Here is an 18318-nt window from a genome sequence, read left to right on the forward strand (position 1 = left end):
CAACTCCCAGATGCCTAGGACTATGTGGCCAGGACAAAGAAGCAGGCTTGGGAGGCAGTCACAAAGGACAGGACAGTGGTTTTATATATGGCAAAATACTTCTCCTAGGGGAGTACAGACAAATATAGACAGACAGATGGGGGCACAGGACACCAGACAGGGAGGGGGAAAGGGTGGGTAGTGGTTTCATCTAATCCGTAAGTGGATGCTGCACCCCACCCCCCCAGGAGAGGGTGGGACATTGGCACAGGAGGTGGCGAGACAGGCATGAGGTGCCCATCCCTGAGGCGGGCAGCCGGGCAGGGCCCAGTCCTTGTTGGCACAGTCGGCTCTCTCTGGCCCAGCTGGGATGCTGGGGAGGGGCAGGGCTGCTGGGCTATAGGGATGCCGAGGCAGAGGGATGCCCAGGGGAGAGTGGGTACCAAGGCCTCTCCTGGGGGAAGTGGACATGGGTAACAGAATCACAAGAGGCAAATACAGAGCAGCAACAGCAGAGCCAAGCCCCCCAGAGGAGATCCGAGGTCCCAAGGCAACTCCTGGGGTGGTGGTCACCTCCTGGGCACCAACCCACGGGTCCTCTCCCCTGGGGCCTCAGGGTGAGGGTGAAGGAGCAATTTTTTGGTTTAAAATGAGGCGGACCAGAGTGTTCCATGGGCTCCACACCCAGGCAGCACAGGGGTGGGGCTCAGATGCAGAGGGGCCCCTCTTCTAATGGCAGCAGGCAAGGGTTGTTGGAGGCCAAGCTCATTCCTGGGGTAGGCGAAGGCTGAGGCATGGAGGTGGGGGTGGGGAGCAGCATCTCGGGCTGCCCACTCTTCAGGGTTCTGGGCCCTGGACGTTGCCATGGCCATGGAGGGTAGAGGGTGCTGTGTCTGATGCCTGCCAGCTTCCACCCAGAACCCTCCCCGAGACAAGCTCCCCATGGGGTGCCCATGCTGTAGCTTTCACCGACTGGACGATGCCAGGAAGCTGGGAGGAGGGGGCAGGCAGGGAGGGACCCTGGATCTGGGGTTGGGGAAAAGAGCCCCCTGGGAAAGAATCTGTGGCCTCCCTCTCCAGGAAAAGCGCCCAGCCCTTCCCCCAAACTGCAGCCTGGGAGAAGGGCCATCCCGCTTAGGACCGTCACTGAGGGCCCCGAGGAGAAAGAGTTCAGGAAGTGCACCTTTTCTTTAGTGGGGTGAAGGAGGAGAGCCCCTTAAGATGGGAGAAAGGGGACACTTCAGAAAAGTGGGTATCCCCCATCCATCTGCAACAGGCCGGTAAAAACCGACAGCTGGGGCTTGAGGGCCACCCGGGAGCTGGGATGATAGATAACACCGGAGAAACCCCAAGCTTTGAGCAAAGGCATCTGAAAGGAGGGCGACAGCGCCCCTGGAGGCGGATACATGTCAAGTGTGAGCCCCTCGCTCCCTCCCCTCCCCCGGACTCAGAGCCCTTCCTCCCGCCGCGTGGCCGCTGCTCCTCAGCGAATGTAGACGCCTCGTCCCCAGCCCTCCAGCTCATTCTTGTTGCGCCCTAACACTGGACCCCCACCCTCAGCGCAGTAGCGGGCCTTATTCCGGCCCCGGTTCCGGTTGTCGGTCAGCTCTTCCTCATAGTCTTCTTCCTCGTCCTCCCAGGATCCCTGTCGGGCTGGGGGGGTGCCGCCTCCTGCAGGGTCTCCGAGCCCTGGCCCCTCTGAGGGGTCAGTTTCCATGTCCACACATGAGTCTCCCAGCTCCGTGCAGGCAGAGTTTCGGCTGCCGGGGGTGTCGGCATCAAAAGTGTCTTGGCGGGACAGTGCCCGCAGCGTGCCCGCCCGGCCGGGTGGGTGGCTGCTGGGGTAAAGGCCTGGGGGCTGGCCCAGCTCCCCTGGGTACTCGTGCACGCTGCCGTGCTCCCCGGTGGCCCGTTCCAGCCGCTGGTCCCCGGAAGCAAGGTAGGGTCCCTGGTTAGCAGACGGACATCACACACCATGCAGATCAGGCAGAGGTGAGAAGAACACAACAAAGCAAGGCAGATTAGTGACAGCACGAAGACAGCCGGCCTGGGTGAAGGAGGGTACTGGCTCTAGGGTAGGGGCCCCAGGGACAAATGGCTCTGGAGCCCAGCCAGAGGACAGACCTCAGGCCATTGGCTCCTCTCTCCGGACAGGGGACACCTGACCTTCAACAGATGTGAGGACATAGGAATGCTCAGGGCAAGCATGGCCGACAGCCGTGAGCCATGAGTCACCACTTCCTCAGTGCGAGTCATTAATGCTATCTTGGGGTTAATCATCATTAACAGCTAAGTACAGCCACTCATTAGTGGCTGATTGGGTTAGTCATTGCCTTCAGTTTTCCAAATATATTAACAGGAGATTTCAGCTCAAACCTGCTGACCCTGGCTTCAACTCACGACCCCAATCTCAGGCTTCCAGAACCCCATGCTTCTCCCACCATTCCCTAGTCAGATGACACCGTCTCCAAGGCTGATGGGATTCCTCCCCTGGCCCCAAGAAGGACTCAAAGCAGCAAGCTGGGGAAGGCTGCTGGGTCTTCCCCTCCTACTGAAGATGAAGAGGTAGCCCAGTGTCCTCATCACCAAATGTCATGTGGCAGTGGGGCACAAGAGAGGTTCCAGTCCCTCCCCTGCCACTTCAAGCTGTGTGATCCTGAGCAAACGGTTCCCCTCTCTGTGGCCTCATTTCTTGGTTGTAGTTTGATGGGGCTTAGACCTGAGCAGCAGTTTCCAAACTGTTGCCTGGAGATCTGGGGTGGGGTGGGGAGGGCACAGAAGTGCTTCAGGGGTCCCCATGGAGGTGGAGGGGAGGCCATTCCCCTGGCTTCCTCATAGGGCAGAGCAAGGATGCATTATCTACATCCTCAGCTTCCACATAAGATTCATTGAACTAATGGGCTGTGTTGCTGAAAACGAATTTGAAAGCTTCAGTCTAGAATGATTTCATGGGTTTCTTCTGGCTCTCACCTAGAACCTTATACTTAATGGTGTGGAATCAAGAGACAGGCTGTGGCTTGCTCGGGAGGAGGGCGAGGCAGGCTGGGCTCCCATGGGAGGGCCTTTCCTGGACTCTTTAACTGGGAGAATGGTGGAAGGTTCAGCATCAAGTCATAGAAGATCCCACATTCCGGGTCCCTCTTGAGGGGCCTTGAGGAGTCAGGGTTCCAGGGAGGGAGAGTCCAGGTTTAACAGGGAGAGCCAGCCCTCCTGGCTCCAAGGGCCCCTGCTCTGTTGGGTCTAAATAGGGTGTGGAGTCCAGAAAATGAGTGTACCTATCTCCTCACACATCCTTCCTACTCCCTTGCCTTAAAAGGGCCCCCATCAGGACTCAGATCCAGCGGGCAGCAGATGCGGTCCTATGGTACCAGGCCCAGGAAGCCAGCACCAGAAGCCCCAGACCCATCAAAAACCACAGACACCAGAAGCTGCCGCTCACCACATTTTTTACAAAATAAAGCTCTTCCCTTCCTCCTCCATGTTCCCTGCACTCCAGTTCTGACCTCTGAGCGGGAGGGAAGATGGGCAGGGCACCCACTACATGGCGTGTTCCTGCTCCTGGGGCACCGCGCTGCCCCGCTGCGAGGACTCCAGCCCGCCCCAGAAGCTGAGGTTTCTCCTGAGCGAGGTGAGCACCTGTACCTGGAGGTTGGAGACAGGGGCAGGGCTGGCAGCCAGGGCTGCGGTAGCCATGGTGCGGTTCAGCAGCGGGTTGGGTGGTGTGCTGCTGGGCGGGTGTGTGGCCTTCCAATAGGCTTCCAAGTATTCTGCCAGGTGCTCGCAGGCATCCTCCAACTGGTTCTCGTCCAGGATGATGTCAAACATTTCCTGTGGAGGCGGGGTTAGGGGACGGGGCTGGGATGAGTGGGGCATGGCCAAGGGGGTTGAGGGTGTGGCCTGGGTGCAGTGGGTAGAGTCAAGGGATTGAAGGACAAGGTTAAAAAGAGGCCTCTGGATGTGGAAGAAGGGAAGGAGGGCTCTCAGATGTACAGATTAGCAGAACTGCAAGCCGTTTTGGCACTCTGTCCAACTCCCTCATTCTAGAGATAAGGCAACCAAGGCTGGGAAAGAGGGCTTGACTCTCCACGGAGAAGGGTGCTTCTGGGGCTTGAACCCAGTCCTTGACTGACAGACCTGCACTCCTTCCGGAAGACCAGTCTGCACCTACAGGCCTGACCCAGGTGTTCCTGGTCACTCTGTCTCTCGTACAGGCCAGAGAAAACCAGGACAACCCAAGTACCCTCCCTCCCTTCCCTTCCCCGGGATCTAGGCACTCACGGGGGGGCACTGTGCCAGCTTTTCCGAGGCCGCTATTTGGACGTTGAGGTGTTTGGACTGAGACTTCCCTCGAGACTTGATGAGCCTCTGAAGTACCTGGTTTGCAGAGGGACAAAAGGAAGAGGAGCTAGAGAGACTCAGGCAATGCACCCAGTCAGAGAGGCGGGTCCTGGTTGCATTAGCATGGAGAGCGAGTGTTAGGGCCCTTGAATGCTCCATAACTCTCAGCCCTGGGCACCCCTGCAGAAGTGACCTCAGCAGCCCTGTGTCTACCCTATGCAATGCTCAGGCTCTCTCCTTGTCTCATGCCCACCTTCCTTAGGGGCTATATGAAGGGAAGTGATTCTCCTTCCCAACTTCTCTAACCGTGTTTATAGGCCCGCCCACCCTCCATTTTTTAAATTTGTTTTATTTTTTAATAAGTTTTGCTTATTAAGTAACTTTTAATAAGTTTTGCTGTGTTACCCAAGCTGGAGGAGTGCAATGGTGCCATCTCAGCCAACCTCAGCCTCCACCTCCCGGATCCTCCTGCCTCAGCCTCCCGAGTAGCTGGGATTATAGGGACCCATCACCACACCCAGCTAATTTTTTTGTAAGTTTTTTTGTATTTTTAGTAGAAATGGGGTTTTACCATGTGGTCTTAAACTGCTGACCTCAAGTGATCTGCCCACCTCGGCCTCCCAAAGTGCTGGGATTACAGGCGTGAGCCACCACGCCTGGCCTTTTTTATTTTAGAGGCTGGTTCTCACTCTGTCGCCCAGGCTGAAGTGCTGCAGCATGCTCATAGTTCACTATATCCTCCTGAGTAACTAGGACTACAGGCGCATGCCACTATACTCCACTAACTTTTTAAAAAATTTTTTATAGAAACAGGGTCTTATTACGTTACCCAGGCTGATCTCAAACTCCTGGCCTCAAGTGATCTGCTTGCCTCAGCCTCTCAAAGTGCTGGGATTATAGGCATGAGCCACTGAGCCAGCCACACCTTCCATATTAACAGCGGCAAAACAGTCTTCCTGTGTGGGGCACTTGCTACAGACCAGCATTATTCTTGTGCTTTTCACATATCAAGTTAGTCTTGACAGCAATCCTGTCAGGAAGCTACTATTATTATTCTCATCTCAACAATGACAATGATAATAATGCAAAACCTGGAGCTAATCACGAGGAACAATCACACAAACACACACTGAGGGACAGACAGTCTACAGAATAGCCAACCTGTACTCTCCCTAAACATCGGTGTCATGAAAATTCAAGAATGGCTGGGGAACCCTTCCAGATTAAAGAAAACTAGGCCGGGCGTGGTGGCTCACACCTGTAATTCAGCCCTTTGGGAGGCTGAGGTGTCAGCCCAGGAGTTTGAGGCCAGCCTGGGCAACCTGCAAAATCCCATCTCTAGAAAAAAAATACAAAATTTAGCCAGGTATGGTGGTCTCAGCTACTAAGGAAGCTGAGGTACGAGGATCCCTTGAGCCCAGGAGGCTGACTGTGCGCCAAGATCACCAAGCATGGTGGCTCATGCCTGTTACACAGCACTTTGGAAGGCTGAGGTGGGTGGATCATCTGAGGCCAGGAGTTCAAGACCAGCCTGGCCAACATGGTGAAACCCTGTCTCTACTAAAAACTAACAGTAAAACATTGGCTGGGTGTGGTGGCACACACCTGTAGTCCCAGCTCCTCTGAAGGCTGAGGCATGAAATCATTTGAACTCGGGAGGGAGAGGTTGAGGTGGGCAGAGGTTGAGGTGAGCCGAGATCATGCCACTGCACTCCAGCCTGGGCAACAGAACAACTCTGTCTTAAAAAAAAAAAAAAAAAGTCACCTGGGCACGGTGGCTCACACCTGTAATCCCAGCACTTTGAGAGGACTAGGTCAGGAGTTTGAGACAAGCCTGACCAACATGGTGAAACTCCGTCTCTACTAAAAATACAAAAATTAGCTGGGCGTGGTGGTGCGTGCCTGTAAGTTCAGTAAGAAACAACCAACAACAATAAATAAATACGTAAACCAGTCAAAGCTAGAATTTTAAGCCCATGCTGTCTTCTGACTTCAAATCCTTCATCTCAACTCTTCCTCCGTGCTTCTCACAACCCCACTGGCATCTAGACGGGAAAGTTAAAGGTGCTGCAGTACAAAAGAAGTAAGGCAGCCTTCCTACGGATTTCCCCGCTCTCAAAGCCCGGATGAGGACACTGCAGCCAAAAGGGCTGATAGCAAGAGAGGAGAGCGCCTGGGCAACACAGCTAGACCCCATCTCTAAAACCTAAAAATAAGAATATTAAGCATGGTGGTGGACACCTGCAGTCCCAGCTACTTGAGAGGCAGAGATGGGAGGACTGCTTTAGCCCAGGAGGCAGAGGCTACATTAGCCATGATCGCACTACTGCATTCCAGCCTGGCTGACAGAGCGTGACCCTGACTTTAAAAAAAAAAGAAGAAGAAGAAAGGAAGGTCTCCCAACTGCCAAATAGCCGGGTGGCACTGGGACGAAAAGCACAGAATTCTTTCTGTCCCGGGGAGGGAGGTCAATCAGAGCGGAGGGAGGGGACTGGGCTGCATGACCATAATAATGGTGAATAATAGCTAACATGTTGTATCAGACCATTTGCTAAGTGCTATACATTCATACAAGGCTGAAACACTGGACAGTACAACGGAGCTTTACAGAGAAGGAAACTTAAGATGCGGGCAGATTAAGTCACACGATTAGTAAGCAGTGGAGCTGGGATTTAATACCAAGCAGCCCAACTCCAGAGCACTCCTTTTAAACCACGCTGTCCCGGCCAGGGTCAGGCTTCTGCACCCACCTTGGGAGAGGTGATCTTGATGTAAACAATGATGGGGGCCAGCGAGGTCTTGGACAGCTGGGCTGGGTGATTGATGGTGTCAGCATCCAAAGCAACCAACTGAAGGGTCCGGGCCAGCTCGAAGATTCGCTCAATTTCACTCTGCACCTCAGCTGGAGGCAGGGAGTCATGTGGATGGGGAAATGTCCGGCTGCCTCCCAGGAGGTGGTGGGTAGAGGGAACTCTTCTGGAGATGGTCCCGCCCGCTACCTCCCACCCCTCCCACCCCTCCCACGGCCAGGGAGTGAAGATGGCAGGGGTGGGCTCACCCAGGCTGGAGCGTGTGTTGGAACGCTCGATGATGATGTGCTTGCTGGGGTTGTTGAGAACTGAGCGCTTAGCCAGGGAAATGTCTGCCGTCACACGAGTGATGGAGATCCTGGGGAATGGGGCAAGAGGGGAGTCAGGGGTCAGGGTGGGCTGGAATGCCCTGCCCACTCCCCAGTTCCAGGACCGCCTTCTGTTCCTCAGTCCAAGAGTGTCAGGACTGTGATTCAAGGCATCCTGCCCACCCCAGCAGCAGAGAGCCACAGCAGGTGTGGGAAGCAGCTCCCAGGGTCTTACCTGCCATCAAATCGATGCTTCAAGAAGTCAAATAAGGCTTTCTGCATCATGTCTGTAACCTGGGGGTGGAGGTTTGTGGGGAGGGGTGGGGGAGAAAGCAAGCATTTAAAGCCACTCAGAGTCTAAGCAGCTGGGTATTTGTACCCTCATGTTCCACTTTCTTCTGAACAGGCCTCTATGGAGGATGGTGGGTGGGGGTCTGGGTCTGAAGGGTCTCCATTGGGATCTCTGATTCCAAAGATCCCTGTAAGTGGCATCTCTGGGAGGGCTCTTCTGGGGGTTTCTTTGGGGGACCAGGCTCCTCTGTGTGGGTCTTCCCATAAGCTTGGAACCCTGGGGGTTTTCTCTGAAGGTCTGTAGCCCTCCAGGGAGGATGCCCTGGGGATCTGGATCCTTCTAGGGGTTGTCTCTGGGGTCTGAAGATCTTTCTATGGCCCCTCTGTGTCCACTCTCCTCTAGGGGGTCCTACCTCATAGCCCTTGAGCGACGGTCCCACCAGGATGATGGGCCTCATGGAAGGCACCACGTCATAGGGGGGCACATGCTCTGTCTGGTGGGGAAGCAGGGAGGGGAAACCCCAGAGTGGAGATGACATCAGATCCTCTCCCCCAGACTCCAGGCTCCCCATGCAGCCTTCCCCCGCCCTTGTCCCAGAGCCCAGATGTGGGATCAGGGTGGGGGTGGGGAGGGATGGCCAGGGAGAACCAGGAAGGGTGGGAGAAATGGGGGACAGATATGGGAATGGGTGTTAGAAGGTCCCCCTAACTCATCCCAGGGAGTGGGGAGGAGGACACAGAAAGCTGTGATACTCACCGACTTCTGCTTCTGTTTGGCTGGATCCAGAGATTGCCAAGAGAGGGAAGGGGAGAAGAGGGGGAAGGGGACCCAGGCAAGGGCAGAGGGCAAGGCAGGAGCCAGGACAAGAGAGGGTGGGAGAGCCAGGCAGATGAGGAGAGATAACAGGGCATGCGTGTTAGTGACAGACAGAGCCAGAGAGGGGGAACGGGACCCCACACTAAGGGGGAGCCAGAGGTGGCCCTGGATCAGGGCTGGGAGCAGGACTGACAGTCAGTCCAGCAGATGTTGGAATATTCAGACATACTCTACCCTCTTCTGGGTCTTGGAAAAGAGCTGGAGAGGGTGGCAGCCCCTACCCTCATGCCCGTCTTCTGCCCCCAGTGCATGCCAACCTGCCCATTTTCAGGGTTCCCTTAACTGTCTTGCTCTGCAGCCAGCAGAGCCCCCACCCACTATGTGCCCACCCAGAGAGTCAAAAAAGGGCAAAGAAGGAATGCCATCTGATTCCCTGCTTCACATGCTGGGTGCCAATACCAGAAATGTCACTAGGATTGAGGGTAGAGGTCGGGGTCCATGACCACCAGACCCTGCTGCCCCAGGTGTGGGGGAGCAACCTTCCAAGGGCAAGAACTACTCCTTTCCGGAGATGGAGCCAGGGTGGAGTTGTGTGTGGAGAGGGATGTGCCCACGCTACCCTTCCCTCCACCTCAGCAGGAAGCCCTGATGCCCACAGAACAGGCTAGTACCACATCTGAATCGATTACAGCCTCATCCCTCCACCAAAGTGCTGGCCCTGACTCCCCCACCTCTTGCAAGAACCCAGCGAGAATTACCTTCTTAAAGAAGGGGATGCGTTTGCCATGGGGTGGCGGGGTGGTGACACTGCTAACACTAGTCTTGGCAGAGCCACTCTGCTCAGCAAGCTCGGCCTCTTCCTCCTCTAACTCTAGGGGGTCTAGTTCAAAGGCTAAGTTAGCCACTTCATTACCTGGACCGGAGAGTCAGGAGAGAGGGAGGAGGGAGGCGAGGTGGGGAGAAGGAGTGAGATGAACGTGGAGACACAAGTAAAGAACGCAGGGATGGGGATGGGGAAAAAAGAAAGAAGAAGAGGTGAATGGAACAGGGCTGGGAGAAATGAATGGGGGTGGGGCAGGGGAATCAGGCAGAGAGATGGAGCTACCAAAGAAAGGGGAGAGGAGAGACATGACAGGCCCAGCTTGGGGGTACCCTACTCTTCACAGAGGGGGACTCTGCATGTGTCTGGGAGACTCAGGATTAGGGTGCTTCCTACTGCAGGGAAATGAGGAGTCAGGGAGTGGGGAGACCACGCCACCCAGGAGCTCCTCCCCAGCCCCCTGCATGGCGATAGCTCTTACCACTGGCAGGGGGCGTGGGGCGGCGGGTGCCAGTCACCACATCTCCCAGACTGGAAGTGGAGTTATCACCTGATTTGCTGTGTGGGCAGAGGAAAACGGAGCTTGTGAGCAAACAGGTAGGGGTGGGAGTCTCATCCTCTCACAAGCAGCACCCCCGCAGGTGCCCCAGCCCCACTGGTGATACCACAGGCAGCTCTGTGCCCTCAGGGCCAGGGGCCGCCATGGAGGCCTAGTTCAGGCTGTGCATGCGGCCTCTGCTGGGGTTGGCAGCCCCCCTCCCACACCCACCCAGACACCTGGAGCTTAGGCGGTTCTGGCGCAGCTTCTGTTCTTGCAGCAGGCGAAGGCTGTCCAGTTTCACAGGGCTGGGGATGAAGCCAACCTCACAGCCCTCCTTCACCAGCCGCCCGATCCACCAGTCATTATTGTATTTCTGCAAAGAACATGGTAGGTGGGTGGAAAGACCAAGAGGGAAACTGGAGGGGCCAGCTAGCAGTCACTCTCCAGGGGAACCACGCAGACTCGCCTCCCTCCCCAGGGGTGGCAGGTGAGGGGAACAGGTGAGGGCACCCTAAAAGATCCCCAGCCCTGGTTCCAGCCTCTGAGTAGAGCTGCCAAATCCGGGACCCGCATGCTGTCTGGCCAATGACCACCCAGACCCCAGCCCAACACAATTCTGAGAGTCCTTCTTCTCCCCATGTGCCCAGCCTACTCTAGAAAGGCCGCTGGAGTAAATGCAGGCACCAACATGTCCCGGGCACACCACCACACCAGTTCAGGCCCCCGACACAGCCTCCCAACAACCTTCAACCTAACCATTACCACCCCATTTTTCCAGTAGAAAATTAAGAGGCTCAGAGAGGTCACACAGCAGATTCAGCCTGGCTCTGCTTGGCTCAGAAGCCTTTGGTCCACTAGCACTCTGACTGCCTGTCTCCTGGCACCCACTCCCTGGCCTCCCTCCAGATACCCACCTCCTTGATGTGCAGGAAGTCTTTGGGCTCGAAGGTGATGGCCACTCCCTGCACAGGCACCTCATCCCCTGGAGATGGATTGTAGCCAACATTTGTCCGCACAGCAAATGCCACCGGCTTGGTCTAGAGGAAGCACACAGAGGAGGATGGCAACTAGAGGGTAAACCACAATGTAATGTACAACTTGCCGATGGGGTGGTGGTTACTTTGATACGTGCTTTGTAATTGTTCATTATAATGTATATGGACACTTCCACCACTTTGGGAGGCAGAGGCAGGTGGATCACCTGAGGTCAGGAGTCCAAGACCAGCCTAACCAACATGGTGAAACTCTGTCTCTACTAAAAATACAAAATTAATCCCAGCTATTTGGGAGGCTGAGGCAGAAGAATCGCTTGAACCTAGGAGGCGGAGGTTGCAGTGAGCTGAGATTGTGTCACTGCACTCCCGCCTGGGCAACAGAGCAAGACTCCGTCTCAAAACAACAACAACAATAAAATGTATACTGACACTTTGGGAGGCCAAGGTAGGTAGATCACTTGAAACCAGGGGTTTGAGACCAGCCTGGCCAATATGGTGAAACCCCATCTCTACTAAAAATACAAAAATTAGACTGGCGCCTTGGCAGGTGCCTGTAATCCCAGCCATTTGGGAGGCTGAGGCAGGAGAATCACTTTAACTCGGAAGGCGCAGGTTGCAGTGAGCTGAGATTGCTCCACTGCACTCCAGCCTGGGTGACAGAGTGAGACTGCGTCAAGAAAAAAAAAGAAAGAAAGAAAGAAATGTTTAGCACTTATCAAGCCCTTATTATGTATGGAAACAATATAATAACAGGCACTAATTTTTTTTTTTTGAGACGGAGTTTCACTCTTGTTACCCAAGCTGGAGTGCAATGGCGTGATCTCAGCTCACTGCAACCTCTGCCTCCTGGGTTCAGGCAATTCTCCTGCCTCAGCCTCCTGAGTAGCTGGGATTACAGGCACACGCCACCGTACCCAGCTAATTTTTTGTATTTTGAGTAGAGATGGGGTTTCACCATGTTGACCAGGATGGTCTCGATCTCTTGACCTCGTGATCCACCCACCTCGGCTTCCCAAAGTGCTGGGATTACAGGCGTGAGCCCCTGCGCCCGGCCCAACAGGAACTTATTATACTTATGAATCCTGTATAAGGAGGCAGGGATTATAGCCCACATTGGGCAGGTGGAGGACCGCGGAACAAGGTTCAGGGGTCCTAGGAAGTGGCTGGGTGAAGACTGGACCCCGGGTCTGTACAGGCTGTCTCTAAGGCCCAGGACAGGGGGAGTAATACAGCATAGTGGCTCTCCACATTCTTCTCACCTTGGCCTTCTCGAGCTGTGCTAATGCCTGGCGCTCTGCTTCCTTCCTCAAGGCTTCCCGGTCCTCCTCCAGAGACACATCAGAGTCCGATGGACGGCTGGTGTAGGACTCCGCTGAGCCCTGAAAACAGACAGAGCCAGCTCAGGGCCTGGGAAGGCATGGAGGTGCCACCATCATGGATGCCTCAAGTCTCAGCCAGCCCAGCATGACATCAAAAGAACTAGGAGAAGGTGGTATTAGGTGGAAGGGACCAGGAGCTGAGATTTCTCAGGCCCCTGGGGAAAGTGTGGCCCTAGTGAGGGCGACAGCAGCAAGCAGATGAAGGCAGGCCCAAGGACAGCTGCTTGGGGCCCGGGGAGGGATGGGAACCTGATAGGGGCACAAGGCAAGGGAGGAATGCCAGGGACGAGTCTCCACTCCCATTGCTCCTTCCCTCCCCTGCCCCCAGCACCCACTGAGATAGACTCAGCTGAGATCCAGCAGTGTCCATGCCAGGCACTGCAGCTACCAGCTTCGGCCTGAGCTCAGAAAGCCGTGGATGGCCTGCCGCATGATGGGGCCACCACAGATTTTACCAGCTTCTGCTCAAGGGTAGAGGGAGATAGACTCCTACCTCCCCTGCTCCTCTAGTTGGCACTGCCAGAATCAGACTTCACCACCTACAGCCCCAACCCTCAGGCTCTCCTAGGACACAAAAGAACCCAAGATTCCCAGGTTGGTGCAGACCAAAGAGGCACGTGAAGAACAGGATATGGGACAGGCCTTTCTCCAAGATGAGGGCTGCTGGGTGCCAGGCAGCTGGCTTTGACCACAGTGACCAACCCAGAGCACAAGGAACTCCTTTAGGGACACACACGTATGCGTAAGACAAGTGTAGCCCAAATAGACCCGGTAGTGGGATTGCATGTGCTGATTCGTGTGTGTGCAGGGATGTGCAGGTGTGTTGAGGTGTGTGTGCTCTATACATGGCTGCAAATGACTGCGTGCATACAGCCACATGGGTGTATTGGGGGAGGGGCTTCCAGACATCCACGTCCCTGAGGGAGGGGGACAGGGGAGGGCAGGAGGCAGGAGGTGTGAATTTGTGTGATTATGTGGGTGGTGTTGGACAAGGCGTAGGAGGTCATGTGGGTAAAGAGGTGGACTGCAGAGATGTAGGGGTTCTTTCTTGAGGACATAAAAGGGTCACTTGGCCAGGAATATCCATGAGTTTGACAAGGAGGGGTCCTGGGAAAGAAAGAAGACAAAGTCCCACCTCTCCCAGGGGCCCCAGGTCATTAGCTGATGCAGCTGCCCATCCCTTTCCCAGTCAATTCATGAAAATGGGAGACCCGAGGGAGAAGGGTTGGGGTGGGCGGGGGTCACTAATAGAAGCGGGGAAAGCGGCAGGAAGGAGGGAAAGAAAACCAGTGTAGCTTCCACTGTCCACCCTGATGGGAGCACACAGAGTCAAAGAGCCAGGGAAACAGCACGAAGACAGACTAGCAGAGAGGCACTCACTGACCCCAGCACACACGCAGGCACGTGCTCACGCGCACACACACAGGGACGTACACTTACACAGACACACACATATGCAGACTCACATGCACACACAGACACACACACGCACGTGCAGACACACAGGCACACGCAGAAACACACGCAGGCACGCGCACACACACCGACGCACATATATGCAGACACACACACGCGCACACACACACACATATCAGAAATGGCAGGAGACAGGAAACAGTGAGGAGGCATGGAGACAGGCTACAGCAAAGGCCACCCTCCGCCAGCTTTCCTGAGAGCCTGTCCTACCTGCTGCCACCCCCGCTCCATCCCCAGCTCACCACCACCAGGGTCCGGCTGGGCACCTCCATCCCAGCGCCCTCAGTGCCTGGCCCTGCTGGCCTAGGGGGTGGCCCAAACTGCCTGTTCCCTCCGGGGCTCAGGTTACAAGCAGAGTTGCTACATGTGCAAACTGCTAGGGTATATTTAGCTCAGAGATGTGGCAAGGACTGCCCCCCCACTCCCCACCACCTACTGGGGATCAGAGCTGGGGAGCTAAAAGGAGGCTGGGGTCTAATCCCCTGGGATGGCAAACACTGAAGGAACCAAGATCCTTTTCTGCCAAGAGGGGCAATAAAAGCACAGCGGCATCCTTGCTAGCCCTGGCCAAGTCCTGCAACAGGAGAGATGAGGGAGTGATTGAAGAAAGGACTTCCTGTCTGTTCCTATACTTAGAAAAGGCTAGAATGAAGTCTCCCCTTCCTGAACCTCCCAAGTCAGACTGAGGCGCACATGTGCCAAGTGCTGTAGAGACAGAAGAATTGGAGAGAAGGGCATCACTCTAATCAGTGGCTGCTCTGCCTGGCATCACCCTCACTCCTGGCCCAAGGTGGAGGGGAGGGGCTCATCTCCAGGGGACCCCTCCTCTCTTCTGTCCTCTGCCCTCGCATGCCTTGCCCATTTCTCTTCAATGCACGCCTTTTCCTTGTCTAATCCCAAGCCCCTCTCGCCTTTTTTGGGTACCAGGCTTTGGTGAGATGCTAAGTAGTCATAGCAACCACATGCCTCTCTCCGTGCCTCACCCTGAGCTTAAGATGGCCCACGGTTGACAGAGAGATGAGAACAGCTTCCTGACTGAACACAGGAGACCCAAGAAAGCTATTCTCACTTATTTCAGGCAGGGGTGCTAGGGTACAGTCTTCTCCATTATAAAATCAACAGCCACATGCCGCAACCGCCCCCACCCTGTCACCGTCACCCTTTCTCTGTGCTTCTTAGATAGACATGTCTCTAGGCGAGGAGCGTGTTTCCTTGACCAGGGCCTCACCAGGACTACAGGGACCCAAACATCCTGGCTCTGCTTTTCCTAGGACCTGCCTCCACCCCACCCTGTCACATATTCTGGGGGAGGACATGGAAGCAGACAGCCGGCAGGGGGAGTGGGTGACAGCCCGAAGCAAGCTAGAGGGAGGCAAGCCAGGCTGTCCCTGAATGAGATGACGCAGGCTGGCAGGCAGCAGGGGAAGGTGCCTGGTGCTGGGGGAGGGGCCGGGCAGGGGCAGGGGATGAGTGAGTGGGTGCAGCTGACAGCACATCCAGGAGAAGTCATGGGGTGTCAGGGTGATGGGGTGGCTCCAGGTGGGTGACAAATGGCACAGGGAAGGGTGGCTGGAGAATACCGCAGACCTGGCTCACCAACGCTGGTCTCCACCAACCAGCCATCTCCCTCTACTCCGCCCAGCCGCCCCATTACCTGGCGGACGAAGCTGTTAGATGTGGTATCCGAGGACGTGCTCCCATCTGACCGTTTGAATCGCCCTTTCCTCTTGCTGTATTTGCCCTGAAGAGGCCAGGAAAGGAACCAAGGGTAGAATCAGAAGGGCCCTTTCCCAACCCTCATCTAGCCAGCCCCATAGCTACAGCCAAGCTTGGAAACAGCATTCCCAGATCCAAACAGCCCCACCCCCAAACCCCTGCACCTTCTTCCCGAGGTGGTACAGCCCAAGGGGGGTCTCCCATCCTCACAGAGAGGGCCCAGACCACAGCTAGGAGTGGGGACCAGTGCAACAGGGCCCTAGGAGGCCCACACGGAAACCCCAAACCAAGCCAGAGATGCTGGGAAGGGGGGAGGCGCGGAGAAGCTGGAGGCTCATTAGGCAGCAGAGCTAATTAAGATGCTGGGCAGGCTGCACAGGCCTCCGAGGAAGGGAGAGGAAGGGAGAGGCAGCGGGCAGTGCTGGGGGCGGGGGTGGAGAGAGCGGGAAAGTCCCCCCTCTCCCTCCACAGGAGCAGAGTGGGGCTGTTTATGTTGGTGGCCCCCAGAGAGGAAGAACTGCCAACCCAGGGCCCAGCCTGGCTTCTCCCCATGCCCAACTCTTCCCTTCGCTATTCAGAGTAGGGAGGGGATGACAGCTCCCTTGGAGACTCAGAGCCAGATTTCTGGGAGGGAGTAGGGGCATGGAACTGTATTTGGAGAGTAAACATCCAGCCCTATCCCTGGCACCATGGGGGCAGACTTTGCTCCCCACTCTCGTCCCTTGCCCAGGCAGGACTTTTTCTCAGCTCCCTCTCCTCACAATCACAGTAGCCACATCCCTCCCCAAGGGGGCAAGAGGGATCAAGCTGCTACCCTGTGGCCCCCAACTGCCACTGCCCATGCCCCATGCCCACGGTACCCATCAGGCAACGTCGATCTAAATGTCCCTCGGCCCCACCCCACATGAGCCTAGGATACAGCCCCACAGATCCCTAGTGGGAAGGCTGGCTCAGCCTCACTGACCAGGCTCCTGGCTCCGGTGGAAGAAACACTGCCGGAGCTTTCAGGAAGCAGCATGTTCAGGTTAAGGGCTTCAGGGATTTCCAGGCCTCCTGTAAGAGGATCTGCTTCCGGCCCTCCCCAGCTCACAGGCATACACACAGTTGGTCTCAGCCCAGTCCAGAATGGGGAGAGTGAGTAAAGGCTCAGGCTTCCAAGCCCCGGCCCTCAGTCTCCCTCCTAGACTTTCTTTGGCCAAAGAACCTAGAGGAGCCACAACCAGACTGGGGGTTGTGGCTGCTGGGATCAGGGTACAAGAAAGAGGATGGAAAATGGGAGAGAAGGGCACCTGGGGACCCTTCCAAGATCCTCCCCTCCCCACCTTTCTCTCAAACCACACATACACCCAAACTCTAGTCTTGACGCTCCCTACAAACCTAAGAGGATCTCCCAGTGAGTCCTATACACCACCCTCCCCCACCACCATGCTGGGCAAAGGAGTGGCACTCAGAGGGACAGGGGACAGCTGAAGGGAAGGCCCCAGTCAGCTGCCTCCCAAGTTCAAAGGGGCCCAGGGTGGAGGAAGGTATTTTTAGGTCTAACTTGACCCCTCTACCTCCCCATCAGCCACATTATGATGGTGGTTACAGCTGTGGCCACAGTAATAGAAGAGTTAATGCTACCCTTGGAGAACAGTCCCAAAGAAATCCCCTGGCATGATCATCCCAGAGCCTGCTGGTCTCCCCATGGGAACCCAGAGCGCCCAAGAATGCCACTTCCTGGGGTAACCCGGGGCGTAGGAAAAGTGTGCCTGCCGGGATGGAGAAGCAGACCCCTCCCTCAGGTAAAACAGCTTTTTCCCCTCCCGGACAGTGCGTTGGCATCCATCCAACTTTCCAAACTTTGGAGGCGTTCTCGGGGCGGGGGTGGGGGTAAGGAAAGTCAGCGTGGGTGTAGGGGAAGGGAGCAGGTCCGACGTAGAGATGGAGTCCAGGTGGCTGGACAGGGGCCTCGCCTGGAGCTGTCCCTTTCCCCACCCTCGAGAACCAGTGTTTTCGGCTTGGAAGGCCTGTTGGCATTTGGCACCGCCCTCTGACCATCTCCCCGTGCCACCTCCGCCCCACCCACACCCGCCTGGCGCCCCCGAGCGTGCTCTGAATCGCCCCCCTAGGCTTTCTAGCCTCCTCAACCTCCCCTTCTCAAGGCCCAGATTCTCCCCACCAGCACCCCCACGCTCAGCCCACTAAAGCCGGTGCCCAAGCGGCAGGAACCCTGACGCGGGGGAGACAAGGAGGCGAGGGTGACAGGCAGCCAACCCGCCCCCTCCCCGCTCTGCAGCATCGCCTCCCAGCCCCAGGCCCAGCGCCCATCAATCACAGCCTGCAAGGATGGGGACCCACAGGCATCCCTCTCCCCTCCGCTCCGGGCATAGAACCCCTTCCTCTCCCGCGCCTCTCGAGCCGACCCCCACACGGTCCACGCGAGCGGCCCCCTCCGCTTGGGCCGGGCCACGATGCCTCACCTGCGGGCTCGGGTCGAAGACCTCCATAGGGATCTCCTGGGAGGGTGGGTAAGGGCCCCGGGACATGCTGGTCTTCTGGACCATGGAGAGGAGCTTCCCCTCCCGCCGCCGGCCCGGCGCAGCCGGGCGCCCTCAGCGCATGGGAGAGGCCGTGGGAGCCGAGAACGGCGCGGCGCAGCCAGCACCTGATCCAGCCACCCAGCCCGGCCTTCGGCTCCCTCCTTCCTGCCTTGCCTCGCTCCTCCCGCTCTCCCCACTGCCGCCGCCGCCGCCGCCGCCTCTCCAGTAGGCTCAGCATCTCCCCGCACCCCTCCCTTGCTCCCTCCCTCCCTCCTTCCCTCCGCCCGCCCCGGCCCCGCCCCTCGCAGCCCCTCCGCCGGCACCGC

The 18318-nt window shown here is 56.6% G+C and overlaps 1 protein-coding gene across 6 annotated transcripts; it reads right to left on the minus strand.

Annotated features, from left to right (window-relative positions):
- Positions 1-61: 61 nt before the first annotated feature.
- CACNB1 (calcium voltage-gated channel auxiliary subunit beta 1) lies at positions 62-18190 on the minus strand. Of its 6 annotated transcripts, none has more exons than XM_002806857.5 (14): positions 17933-18190; positions 15409-15495; positions 12159-12278; positions 10819-10941; positions 10141-10277; positions 9845-9921; positions 8484-8503; positions 8140-8220; positions 7671-7729; positions 7376-7485; positions 7068-7219; positions 4258-4353; positions 3622-3807; positions 62-1927 (listed from the first exon to the last, which is right to left on the minus strand). In XM_002806857.5, exons 1-14 carry the CDS (start codon positions 18014-18016, stop codon positions 1463-1465), a joined length of 1797 nt encoding a protein of 598 aa, XP_002806903.2. In that variant the 5' UTR covers positions 18017-18190; the 3' UTR covers positions 62-1462. The 6 variants fall into 6 exon arrangements, with proteins under 6 accessions (XP_002806903.2, XP_035159204.1, XP_035159205.2 ...); XM_035303313.3 differs by lacking the exon at positions 8484-8503 and adding an exon at positions 9302-9456; XM_035303314.3 differs by lacking the exon at positions 17933-18190 and adding an exon at positions 16435-16497.
- Between the last annotated feature and the right edge of the window lie 128 nt (positions 18191-18318).

The sequence above is a fragment of the Callithrix jacchus genome, chromosome 5 (genome assembly GCF_049354715.1).
Source record: "Callithrix jacchus isolate 240 chromosome 5, calJac240_pri, whole genome shotgun sequence".
NCBI classification, from domain to species: Eukaryota; Metazoa; Chordata; class Mammalia; order Primates; family Cebidae; genus Callithrix; species Callithrix jacchus.

Bases quoted from the DNA above. Each gene is read 5' to 3' on its own strand.
- CACNB1 (XM_035303313.3), bottom strand. From the start codon at position 18,016: ATGGTCCAGAAGACCAGCATGTCCCGGGGCCCTTACCCACCCTCCCAG. The intron at 12,279-15,408 runs GTAATGGGGCGG...GTCTGTTTTCAG, and splicing joins CTAACAGCTTCGTCCGCCAG to GGCTCAGCGGAGTCCTACAC. The intron at 4,354-7,067 runs GTGGGTGCAGAA...TCTGCAAACCAG, and splicing joins TCAAGATCACCTCTCCCAAG to GTACTTCAGAGGCTCATCAA.